Genomic DNA, 13,152 nt, shown 5'->3' on the forward strand with positions numbered 1-13,152 from the left:
CTATGGTGAGGCTAAAAATGCTGCTTGAGTTTGGAAAACAGAGGGTTGGCATGCTTGGAGGTCTCCCTGGAGGACGCAGGTGTGAGGGGCAGGCTGCACCCTCTTTGTAAGACAAAGCTGGAGGTGGGATGAAGAGGCACAGGGGCCGAGGGCGTGCCCAGCAGATGGGCTCCACGTCCGGCAGGTGGCTGTGGGGTGGCGGTGAGCCCCCGTGGTCCAGCTGTCTAGCTCCTGCCTCCTCCTCCATCCAGCGGGGAGGGTGGAGTCGGAGAGGCGCCAGGGAGGCGGCTGTAGTAACCAAAGCATGAGGTAAAAAGAGCCTGACTGATCAGGGCTTTAAATAGGACCGGAGGGGAAGAATTGGCAGTTGTGACAAATTGATCAAAGGAAATGCAGAGAGGAGTGTGGAGAATGCTCGGACTTCTTGGCCACTGTTCAGCTAAGATGGTAGGTCCTGTTGCCTGAGGACCACAGAGTGACACATTTTTGGGCTCAGGCTTTAGTGATGGGACAGGTGCCTACAATTACTTGATTGCTGAATTGGAACTAATCTTCGGACCCCCTCGCACCTCCCTGTGATGTCACCGGAGTAAGCTGGTTCACTCTCAGTTCTCCTGACTGAAAGGGCCCTTCTGCTGTGGTTTCCACTCTGGTCCCGTCCTGTTAGTCTCGCCCTCATGCCTGTTACTCGCCTCCCTGTGGTTAATCGCCACAGTTGCTTGGAAGGTTGGCCGTGCTCGGTGGAAGAGGTGGGAATGAGCTAGCCTCCCGAAAATAGAGTGGAGGCCGAGAGGTGTTAACAGAGGTTAACTTTCAGGCGACATTTTTGGAGGTGGACCTGGGGACATTGGTTTTCTTGGCGCACAATCGTGGGTTTTGCCTCTCTGTTTCCTAGCGGTTGACCTAAAGCAAATGAACAAAATCACCACCGACAGGAAAAGAAATCCCCAGCCTCTGTTCCCTTTCTCCCAGGCGGGAAGAAGGATGTTCCACACGGTTGCTTGTTTCTCCCTGCACCCATTTTATCCCCGTCACCGAGTAAGTTGTACTTTTTTATGAACTTGTGGTTCCTCTGGTGGGAATCACATGACGGGCATGTGACAAGCGTGGGGTGAGGGATGTGACCAGGCACCGCAGGTAGCAGGTAAACAGGAGGAGGCAGGTTAGCGGGAAGTGTGAGTCAGCTCATTGGACAGTTCCTGTCAGAGGACGGAAGCCATGACCTGGGTTGGTCGCCTCTGCCCTCAGATCACTGAGCACAGCCAGGCAGATTCAGTACTGACTATGGGGAAAGGTGATTCACAGGGAGTTTTCGAGCTGAAGTCGCAGCGCAGGAATTGCATGGCGCTGCAACGGCCCTGCGAGGTGGGCTGCCTGGAACCCACTTCTGGGCAGGGAAACTTTCTTGCTCTATCATTATGCAAATCTAAAGTTCAAGTGTTTTTCTCCAGCAGTTTTCCTACAGTTTTTCTGAGCACTACATCCAGGTGTTTGATATCAGAGGGAGGGTGACATGTATTTGAATGTGATTTGAATATGAATTAATGGGATACAGTGATTTAGACAAGAGTGGAATAAATGCTAAGTATATTTAGATGTAATTTGAATCGAAGGCTCTCCCACTTTAAAACGAGGAGGAGGGGACTGCCTGTCTCTCTAGGTCACTTCTGGGGACTCGGCACCCCTGAGACCCGCTTGTGTTCAATGTGGCATCCTGGGTGGACGTTCCATCCGGTTCGTTCGAGGGTTACTGAGTACCCAGTCAGGCGCATGATTTGGGCCTATGTGCTGGCCGTACAGAAGATGGTGTTACAGTGGTGATGACGATTCTGTCTGCAAAGTCCTTAGTGTGTGCCAGTTCCTGTGCTGAGCGCCTCACTCCCGATTTTCACTTATTCTTTATGGTAGGCATGAGGTGGGCAGAGCGCTGTCTCCATTTCACAGAAGAGCCACGGTTCCAACTGAGGTTGTTAGAACCACTTGTAGATGACATTGGACCTACTGGGGGCCTGATTCTCAAGTGGCCACTTACCCACTGCCCACCTCTCAGCTTAGTTTCTTACCCTGTAAAATGGAGACCCATCCTGCCTAGGCCAGATGGTTCCTAGGAGGGTGGGCATGAGGGTGCTGCTTCATGGCTGGTGAGTGGTGGTGGTACCAGGATTTTCCTCTCCTCTTTTGGCCTGCTCCCCGGGACAGGTGTGACGGTGGGACTTGTTGTTTTGTGTTGAGCTCATATCCTTTTGGTTTTGTCTGGGTCCCTGCTGCAATGATTGATGGCCTGCAGGTGTGGTTTGGATGGGGCAAATATTAATAGCAACGTAGATGAGGGTGGATGTAAAGAGCTGAGTTTCAGATGTGGCTTTGATGCAAATGTGGCCCTGGTGGTGGAGCTGTTGGTGGGGGAGGGGAAGTGCTAGGTTGCCTTTTAGGGGAGACCTGTCCCCCGCCCAAGTCAGTCTGGCCCCTTCCCTTGGCGGCTGGTGGCAATGCCATCTCTTGTAAGTATTTTGGCTGCAATGGGGACCCCCCCTCACCTTCTTTTGAACTTCTAAACAGTCATTAAGTAACACATCAGTTAGAAAAGATCCCAACAGAATTCACTCTATTGCTGTGATGCAGGGCCCCCCCTGTCCGCTTACACAGAGCCCATGATGCTGCTTTTCTCAGCCTGTATAGGCTCTGCAGCTGATGTTTCTCTTGCTGCTGCCACAAGGCCTGCATCCTGATTTTAGATGGCAGTCTCGCTGTGAGGGCTAAACCAGAGCTCCCCCACCAATGTGTATGCTTTACTTCCTGGGGCTTCTGAAACAAAGTACCACAAAGTGGACGGCTTCAAACAATGGGACTTTATTCTCTCACAGTTCTGGAGGCTGGAAGTCGACCTCCAGGCCGGGTCGCTCCTAGAAGCCTCTAGGAGAGGAGGCTTCCTCGCCTCCTCTGGCTTCTGGTAGCCCCAGGCGTCCTTGGCCTTTGTCGGCGTAACTCCAACCACAGTTCATCTTCCCTGGCTTGTCTCTTATGAGAGCATCAGCCATATTGGATTAGGACCCACCGTGATTCAGCAGGACCGTCTTAAGCTGATTCTATCTGCAGAGACCCCATTCCCAGTAAGGTCACGTGCATAGGTCAGGGGTTAGGGCTTGGACAGATCTTTTTGGGGCACACACTTCAGCCTGTAGTGGTGTGCCAACAGTGCCCATCTCTAGACTCCCCCATGTGTCCTCGGTTGGTCTGGTACGGCACCTGGCCTTTGGGGTCCTGAGTGCCCTCCTGTTTTCTCAGGAACTTTAGGCATCAGCCGTCTCCCTTTTCTCCTATTATCTTCAACTGCTTCCTTCCCTGGATTCTTTCTGGTGCCGCTAGCACATGCCCAGGGCTCTCACATCTTAGATTTCTCTCTACTCCATGACCCAGTTTCCCACTTCTCTCCTCCTCCTTCTCCAAACTTTCCTAAAAAGCATCCTGTGTACTCACTCTCTCCTTCACCTCCCACTTCTTCTTCCGCTCCCTCCTGTCTGGCTTCTGCCCTCGTCACTCCACTGAGACACCTCTCCCTCGGGCCCATGCCGGGGAGTTCCAGCCCATGTCCGGCAGCACTTCCGTGTGGTGGTGGCCCTAGTGGTGAAGGGGCGTCTTCCCTAGGCTTCTTGGGTAGAGCCCTCCTGGTTTCCTCCTTTCCTCTCTGGCCATGCCTGTTCAGGCTCCTCTGAAGGCTCTTCTTCCTCTACCTGGCGTGAAATCAAGCTGGGTATTCCGCAGGGCCTGTGTCTTCTCTCTCTGTCCTCTCAGAGGTGATCTCAGCCGCCCCAGCTTCAGTAGCTACTTGTATGTGGACAACTCCCAGCTTGACGACTCTGGCCTGGACTTCTCTGCACTCTAAACTGTGTATCTAAGTGCTTGTACGAAACATTTTGTCTGCTACCTCAGACTTACTTTTAAAACTGAACTTGTAATCTTCTCTTCTTCTCTCCAGAAGACCCCAACACTGCTATACCCTAAGAGATATGCATCCCAGAAATCTGGGGACATCCTTGACAACCTCACTCTTTGTCATTCCATCCATCATGTCAACAAAAGTCCTCTTGTGTCGCCTTCCTAAATATCCCTCCATATTTCCCCTTCTCTCTACCTCTGTCACCACTGTCTTCTGTCATCAGACGTTCTGACTCTTAGCAGAGCTCGCTCGCTGGTCCCAATTCCCTTGCCCCAGCCTCCCGTTTATCTGCCCTACTCCTGTCAGTTGTCCACACTGCAGACTAGTCAAGTTGGACCATGCCTCTCCTCTGTTCTTGGGGAAAGACGAAGTCCTTCGTTTGGCCCCGTTCCTGTGTATTCTGCCGCCGCCCACAGCTCAGTCTCCTCTCACACCTGTGTCCCTTCTGTTCCTGCTATGACGGCATACTTTCTTTCATCTTCCGGATCCTACAGCCTTTATGCATGGTTTTCCTGTCTCTCCTCTTAACTCGTTAGGCTCACACATGCCTGTGGTTGTTATGCCTTCCTGATGAACTGACCCTTTTCTCACTATGGTGTGCCCTTCTGTCTCTGATGAGGCGCTGTCTCTTGAAATCCACTTTATCCGTGTCAGTGTGGCCACTGCCGCTCTCTCAGCTTCCTTGTTCGCATGGTGCCGTCATGTGCCTCATAACGATGTCAGTCAGTGACGGACTGCTTATATGACGGTGTTCCCATAAGATTGGTACCATGTAGCCTAGGTGTGTCGTAGGCTGTGCCATTTAGGTTTGTGTAAGTGCACTCTCTGACATTTGCACAATGACGGAATCGCCTAATAATGCATTTTTCAAAATGTGTCCCCATCCTTAAGCAATGCATGACTGTGTATATCTTTTTCCATCCATTTGCTGTCAACTTATCAGTCTTTATACTTAAAGTGCAGCATATGGTCAGGTTTTGCTTTTTTGTCCATTCTGACAGTCCCTATCTTTTAAATGAAATTTTAGTCCACTAATAATTTAATTAGCCTTTAGTTCTTGAAGTGGTTGGATTTAGGTGTGTCATTTTACTATTTGTTTTTTCTGTGTCCTTTCCTGCTTTCTTTTGGGTCATTAAACTTTTTTTCACAATTTTAATTTACCTATTGATAGTTTAACCTCTTTACATTGGTGTTCTTTTTTTTTAGTGATTGATCTGGGAATTACGGTATACATCCCTAACTTTGCACAGTCTTCTAAGGATTAATATTGTATCACTTCATGCAGAATGTCCCCTGGCCATTGTGAGGGTCCTCCTCTTAGTTAACTCCTGCTTCTGAGTCAGAGCTCAGCTCAGAGGCTCCTTCTTCGGGGAGTTCTTGCCTGACCTCTGGGACTAGGGTAAGCCCCTATTGTGTGTGCTCTGAGCAGGTGGGGCTTCTTGGGGCATTTACCACACTTATAATTTGCTCACTGTGGAATCCCTGGTACTTAGCACAGTGCTGTCTAGTTATTTGTTTACTGAATGAGCGGGAACCCTGAGTGGTGGTTTGAGGAAGGCAAAAGATTTCGTGATAATGTACTTGAGGGAGTGGGAATGGCATTAGGTAAGCCTCGGAGGCTGAGGAGATGATGTGTGCGGGAAGGGAAGAACAGTCCAGTAGATTAAATGAGAGTTAAATACAACAATAAAAAATAGCTCTAATTTTTTATAGCAGTAGCTGCCATTTATAGAGGCTGTAATCTGGGCAGACAGCATGCTAAACCCTTTGTACATTTTATCTGATGTCTCCTCAGAACGAAGCAGTGAGGTCTGGAGTCGGTCCCCTGGTCCCCATCACAGGAAGGGCCTGCATCAGGCTCAGATCCCAGCGATTCTAGCACTTAGAGCAGAGGCGAGGCTTGACTGTGCAAGGCAGTGAGTGCCCCCAGGTGATTGTGTTTTGATTCTGGGGCAGAGTTAGGGGGCGAGACGGCCACAGATGGTGCTGAGGGTCTGTAGAGTGTTGTGCTGGATGCTGCTCTGCTTTAGTCCCTTCTGAAAAAAACCAAAAAGTGGACAGCCTTCTGAGACTCCTGAATAGGGGAGTGCAGGAAGGAAGGAAGGAAAACCTGCTTCAGGAAGGAAGGAAGGAAAACCTGCTTCAGGAAGGTTCCCTGGGGCCAGTGGGCAGGCTGGATTCAGGTGAAAGTCTGCAGAGAGGAAAGGAAAGGCCCGAGGAGAGCTGCCAGAGCCTGCTGTGGCCGGCGCGGGAGTTCAGAGAGGGGGCGGTCGTATTTTAAAGGAAGAATAAATGTGAGACATGTTTTGAGAGAAGTACGCATAGAATTGGTTAATGATGAGGTATGAGGAGAGAAAGATCATTCCTCTGTCTTCTGGATCATTTATAGCCGCTGACTGTAAGTGTTGCCTAACCACCATTAAATAAGTCCACGATGGGGATTATCATAGCCTCGTTTCTCAGACTGGGATCTACAGGATCCATGGGGGTCTGAGAGAATGGACAAGGTCTGAGAGGTGGTGGGTAAGGCTAGGAAAAATAGTTGTAAAGCTGTTTTAAAATATATTTTTTGTTTTGGATAAGACCCTAGCTAGCACAGCCTGCCTGACGGTTGCACAGAGGGACCTTTTTCTCCCTCTGTGGCGTTGTCGTCCCTGCTGGACATTTCTCTCCAGTACATTGAACAGTTATTGAGTTAATTTCTTAGGCGCGTGTGGGTGACTGACTGAGGAAGTGGGTGTCTCTGAACGTGTGTGGTGCGTTCGATGAGAGTCTGGAGGGGGTTAAGCGTGGTTGTGCACACGAGTGTGCATGCACCTGTGTATGGGTTTGCGTGCATTTATCTGCATTTGAGATGGTCATTAAAAATTGTGCTAAACGGATTTTTTTTCTTGAGAAAAAGCTTAACTAGTTTTCAGACTAGCATCAAAATGTTTTCACTTTCCCGATGAAATGTTTTATTGAAATTAAAAGATTGCTGTGAAAGTGGTCCAAAAAATAAGATCATTCTCTGAAGTTCAAGGTACATGTGTGAGATTTGTGGGTACTTTTGGAGTTTGCCCAAAGTGTGGAAGGTCTGAGTTTTGTACCCGAGTGCGCTGGCTTTGCACGTGAACATGGGCCAGTTTCCAGGTTTTTGTTTTTGTTTGTCTCTGGGCGCCTGTCTTGCTAAAATTGCTATAAGGCTTCTTATTTTAGTTAAAACCAGTGACAAGGGGCATGAGAGTCCTCCCTTCTCCATGTTGACATTCCTTTGGGACCAATTCTGTTTTAAACCCAGCTGCGGTCCAGACGCATCCTGGTCTGGGGCACGCTGCCCCGGGCCAGCGAGGAGGACAGTGAATTCATATTCTCAGCTAGCATCGTCTCGTGGCTAGGAAAGGTTAGGTCTCACACATGTGTCGTACAATGTATTGCCCTCCATGATGTTAATGATAAACAAATACATTTTAAACTCTCTGAATTTGTGGTTGCCTCCCCAACAATTATTAAAAGTGCTTTATTTTTTTTTCCCCACATTGCACCGTGGGAAGTTTTTCACCCTTTAATAAGGAGTCCTCTTGTTGGAAGAGGTCTGGCACTGCTGACCTAGTGCCCAGAGCACAGGCCTATTAATAAGACCCCGATGAATGGTTGGGTTGGCCCCAGTTTTGGGGGTTTAGTTGTCTCACTTTTGCACATAGGCAGAGTCACAGCTGATGGTTCTATTCATTACAAGAATCGTTGACTGGGTGTGGCGGAGGGAGCTGAAGTCTCTGTAAGGACCATTGCAGGGATTTTGATGGTTATCTTCTTTTATTGAGAGAGTCTTCGAAGACGTTCAAGGCTAGTGCAGGAAGAAGCTATTTGTGTCCCGTACGGATTCTGGCTTCGAGACTTCAGAGACCCGCTATTCCAAGATTGTGGCTCTCTCCCTTCTATTTTTGCCTGATTAGATTTGGCAAAGGCCTTCAGAGAGAAGCGTCTGGAAAGTTTGCTGGTTGAGTCCACGTACCACACATCGCTTCTCGTTCTGAGTCTCTTCATCTGCCTAACGCCATGAGGTATCCACGTCTGAGCCCATTTTCCCAAATTGGGGTCCACAGATGTCCTCCGGTCAGAGAGAATGTTTCTGCTTTGCGAGGGGTCTCTGGTGCGTTCCTGGAGTTTGAGGGACCCGTCTAAGCAGGGATAGCGAGCGCTCGAGTGTGACTCACTCTTGACTCCTTGTTTGGATTCTTGGCGTTGGCTTGATCCCTTTTCGGAAACCGGAGGGAATAAACCCTCAGGGTGTGTGTGTGTGGTTGTGACGCTTTGGGTTTTTACCCCCTTTCTTGTCGTTTCTCTGGGAAGCTGACCTGAAGTTTAGTATCAGGAAACTTCAAACAGAGGGACCTCCGAGCCTCTGTTGGGCTCCCTTGCTTCTGGGTGTGATCGAGCACCCGTGGCCCAGGTCTGTGAGAAGTTAAAGACGGGAAAGGGAAAGCTGGGTGCAGTTGTTGCCTCCCTGGATCTGTGTGTGTGTGTCTATATTTGTGTCTTTGTGGGGTGGGGGGGCTGTGGCAGAGAACTCTGACCAGGCTTCTCTTTTTGGGACCTCCTGCTTCTGAGCTGAGGTGGGACCTCCTGTTTCCTCCAGGTGCTGAGTGGAGCACTGATGCTGAACATGAGAGCCCTGGTTTTCTAGGAAGCCACGAACTCCAAATCTTATGTCAGTGGTTCTCCAAGTGTGGTCCCCAGGTCAGCATCTCCTGAGGAGTTGTTGGAAATTCAGATTCTTAGGCACCTCCTTAGACCTGCTGGATTGGACACTTTGGGGGTGGAGCCCAGAGAGCTGTGCTTTACCAGACCCTTCGGGGGATGCAGAGGCACGAAAAAATTTAAGAACCACGGCTGAAGGCCAGGGTCTTTGTAATTTCCGAAGCCGACTTTTTGTATTTTTAGTGCTTACTGGAGCTTCAGGTTATCACTTTCCTGAACCAGAAATATGACACCAACAATAGCAGTGGTCCTGATTGCTGGCCATTTCCGTATGGTCTGATGGTTAGGGTCATGCGTTCTTTGGAGTTCTTTACCGCTCTGTGGCCTTGGGCAAGTTGATTAACCTCTTCTTTATTTCCTCACCTGGGATATGGAGATAGTAAGAGTAGAAACTATTACTATCCCTGTTTTACACTTGCAGAAACTGAGGCACAGGAACAGTTCCAGAGCTTGCTTAGAGTCTCTCTTAAATGGAGCTGGAGGGTCGACTTCGGACAGTCTGGTTGCAGACCCTGGGCTCCTACCCACTGTGCTCTCATCCCTCTTGTGTTTGTTTCCGGTTAGTCATCCGTAACACTGGTGTCAGCATTGCCTCCATGTCTAAGCACAGCTGCGAGCCGTAGGACGACATGTAGTAAGCTGGCAGTGGACATCCCATTGTTGTGGTGTGGCAGCAGGAGCAGCCTCTGACTGTCACTTCACAGGGTGAAGCCCCGTGTTCCTCACACCGAGAGCTTCCCATTCCCCTTTCCAGAAGCAGGGCTCTGACAGGTGGAAGGGGTCCTCTGCGTGGGCGTGTTGTGGAAGATGGGGGAGGGGGCAGGCGTTGGTGGTTGTGATGACTGGGGTGCTGCTGCCGTTTAGTGGACGGGGCCAGGGGTGCTGGATGTCCCCCTTGTGGACAGTCGGGCTCAATGAAGAGTTGTCCTACATCTCACTGGACTGTCATGTACCACCAGGCCTTCAAAATCTGTTTTTTCCTCTCTGTTTCAGGCGGGAGTCTGTTTACATATGATCTCGAAATGCTTTTTTTTGCATGACTTTAATATACATTTAATATGCACTGAGTATCTGAGGAGTATAACCATTGTGTTTTAATACATTTGGAGAAGATTATATTTTATTAGTTTACTAAGAGTTTTTACTGTTTTGGAGAATTCATGTCATGTTGTTGCTGACAGTTTGAAATGGCAGGACAGCACACCTGCTGTCTGCATCTTGTAGTTACTGCATTCTGGTGATCCTGGGTAAGGGAACCAACACAACCATTTCCTCATGTCTCTTAGGGCCCTGTTTCTCGAAGTTTACAGTGCCCATGCATCACCTGGGAATTTAAGATGCAGATTGTGATTGCAGGAAGCTCTGAGATTTTGCATTTCTTTTATTGAGGTCACATTGGCTTATAACATTATCTATGTTTCAGGTGTACATCATTGTATTTCTACTTGTGTATAGACTGCATCATGTTCACCACCAAAGTCTAGTTTCCATCCGTCGCGGTACACACGTGCCCCTTTACCCCATTTGCCCTTCCCCTCTGGTAACTACCACTCTGTTCTCCTTAGCCATGTGTATGTTTGTTTGTCTTCTACATATGAGAGAAGTCATACAGTAATTGTCTTTCTCTGTCTGACCTATTTCGCTTGGCATAATACCCTTGAGGTCCATTCATGTTGTTGCAAATGGCAAGATTTCATCTTTTTTTATGGCCGAGTAGTATTCCGTTATATATATATATACCACATCTTCTTCATTCATCTGTTGATGGGCACTTATATGAACAGATACTTTTCCAAAGAAGATATACAAATGGCCAACAGGTGCATGAAAAGATGTTCAGCATCACTAATTACCAGGGAAATGCAAATCAAAACTACAGTGAGATATCACCTCGTACACCTCAGAATGGCTATTACTAAAAAGACAAGACATAACAAGCATTGGAGAGGATGTGGAGAAAAAGTGTGGCTAGGGATGAGGTCAGGGGATCATGGGGCCAGGTTGCATAGGGACCTGTAGGACATCATGGGCCCTTTGCTTACACTCCAAGTTGGGGAGTTCATGCTGGTTTGGAGCAGAAGTGACGCAATCTCACCTAAGTTTTCAAAAGCTCCCTATGGCTGCTGTGTTGAAAATGGCCTTTAGGGGGTGAGGGTTGGAGCAGGAGGAGGCCAGATAGAAGTCACTGTGGTGTGCAGGTGTGAGATGGTGGTGGCCTGACCTGGAGAGGGCGTTGGTGGTGGTGAGAAGTGGTGGGATTCTGGGTGTATTTTCGTGCGACTTGGAATACGGGATGAAAAAGTTCTCAGAACTCAAGGCTTCCACCAGTGCCTCTGTGGATCCTGGTTTGAGGAAAATCGGATGCGGTGACGGCCATGTAACCATGGTCCCATGTTCTTTGCCTCCTGTGGATTGTGTGTGTGTGTGTTGGGGGGGGGGGCATGTCTGTCCAGCCCAGTGGTTGACAAATACAACAAGCAGCTAAGGAGCCGCTTAGTTTAGAATAGAAAGTGCAGCAGCGCCGGCTGGAGCTCACTGGTCCAAAGCCTCATGTAGTTCCCCTTGATTAAGCTGGAGCGTATTTTTAGTAAAAACATATGCTGTCACCCGATTAATGTTTCCTGTAATACTCTGATGGTAAATCAAAGATAAAAATTCAATTTTCTCCTCCCATTCTCCTCGTGATCCCGTTTGTCCCCCTTCTTTCTTAGACTGTGTAACTACAGAAATTTCATTCGCGTGCTCGCTTTGAGTTGACTGACGCCTTTCTGACATAAATATGCATTATGTAGTTTTGCCCTAGATTTTCAAATAATTAATTTGAAAGTATGGGAGCAGCTCGAGATGTCTTCTGATACGTGCGTGCAGCTCATCTTCTGTGCAGCTCGCGATTTTGGTGACCTTCCGTGCCTGGAGGAGACTTGATTACCGTAGAGCGAAGTTTCCTGTGGCGGGGGCTTTTGAAAGCCCGCCAAAACAGCGGCTCGCCTGGGTGTTAGGTGGAGCACACACAATTAAGTAAAGTTACGTGGCGTGTCTCCAGGAGGCCTGGGTTCTCAGCCAGGGTGACCTTGCAGGTGCTCCTATGTCGTTTTGTCTGAAGGCTCCCTGCCTAATCAAAGCGGTGATTTTGGTCCGTTGATGTTTTCAGTTTGCAGTTGCAGCAATTACTTATGAAGGAAAAGCGTCTACTCTCGTTCTTGCGCTGTCGCTCCTGTTACCTGACTGTCGCTAAGACCATTTCTTGGCTTGGAGTGAGGGGAGCAGAAGGTCGCTTCATTTACTCAGACCTTTCCCTTGTATTCTCTCAAGTCTGTATTTTGGGAACTCTGGTTCAGTTCTGTAACTCAATGATGTGGGCAGGGCGAGATCTTTTCTTCCTTTTTTAAAGCCATGGGCTATTTTCGATGTGTTGTGACCTTGGTAAGAAAGTTGTCCTGCATCTATCTAGGAGGAGATCTTTTTAAGGAGAGTATGAGTTGTGGCTAGGTATTTTTAGACCACGTTTTCTTGTGGCATTTGTACTTTGGTGGCACGGCGTCATGGAAATTTCTCTTCCTAGTCTAGGATTGAGAAGATGGTATTTCAGGGCTGGCTCTGTCCAGTTACTGTACTAGCTTAGTGAGCCTCACCCTTCCCATCTGTAAATGGGTGTGAAGACACACGCCTGCTGTCTCCCTCGGAATCGGTAGAGGTGCGGCGAGCCGAGGTGCGGGAAAGAACTTTGCGCGCTCTCCACTGCGCTCTGCTTGAGGTGCTGGTGCTGGGTGTGCCTGGGAGCCCTTGATGCTGTCTCACTCGCCATGGGTGGGTCTTGGGTGAGGCGAGTGAGCTGGTTTTCTTGAACATAAAATAGGGACGAGCACAGGGGCTGGCAGAGAAGGAAGAGTCCAACTACGGGCTCTCTAGGAGCAATTCTATCTTAAAAGTCCTATGATTTTATGTTTCAGGGGGCAGGGCAGGGAACTTTTGCTCATTTTTTCTTTTCCAAGTTATTAGTTAAAAATTTTCAAATGTATGGCGAAGTTAAAAGAATTGCATAATGAGCACTGAGAGTCAGCCGCTGTTCACATCTTGGCGCATTCGCTTTCTCCCTTTCTCCACCTTTGTGTCTTGGTTCTTAAACTCCCGTCTCTGGTTTCTTGGGTGTGTGTTCTACAGAGTGCGGCAAAGTCAGTCGTTACTCAGGCTGTGGGATGCTGGGTGAAGTTGGGGCTTTTGCATCCTTCTGATTAATCAATACTTTTCTTGAACAGGATGAACTCACTGCAGTAAATGTAAAGCAAGGCTTCAACAATCAACCAGCCTTTACGGGAGATGAACACGGCTCAGCCAGAAATATTGTAATTAACCCATCAAAGGTAATGCTGATTGTCTGTTTCCTAAAACTTCTGAAGAAGTGTGTGTATGTGACACCCGTGGCAGTTAATGTTGGTAAATCAGTATTGTTTATACCGCAGTCCGTATTCAGAATC

The 13,152-nt window shown here is 48.6% G+C and overlaps 1 protein-coding gene across 11 annotated transcripts in view; it reads left to right on the forward strand.

Moving 5' to 3' along the window:
• MED12L (mediator complex subunit 12L) overlaps nt 1–13,152 on the forward strand; it is a 312,345-nt gene that overhangs the window by 23,185 nt on the left and 276,008 nt on the right. For all 11 annotated transcript variants that reach the window (XM_070493672.1, XM_070493674.1, XM_070493670.1 and 8 more), the window contains exon 3: nt 12,934–13,038. In XM_070493672.1, coding sequence (XP_070349773.1) covers nt 12,934–13,038 — 105 coding nt within the window. The remainder of the gene's footprint in view (nt 1–12,933; nt 13,039–13,152) is intronic.

Source organism: Equus asinus, chromosome 21 (genome assembly GCF_041296235.1).
Source record: "Equus asinus isolate D_3611 breed Donkey chromosome 21, EquAss-T2T_v2, whole genome shotgun sequence".
NCBI classification, from domain to species: Eukaryota; Metazoa; Chordata; class Mammalia; order Perissodactyla; family Equidae; genus Equus; species Equus asinus.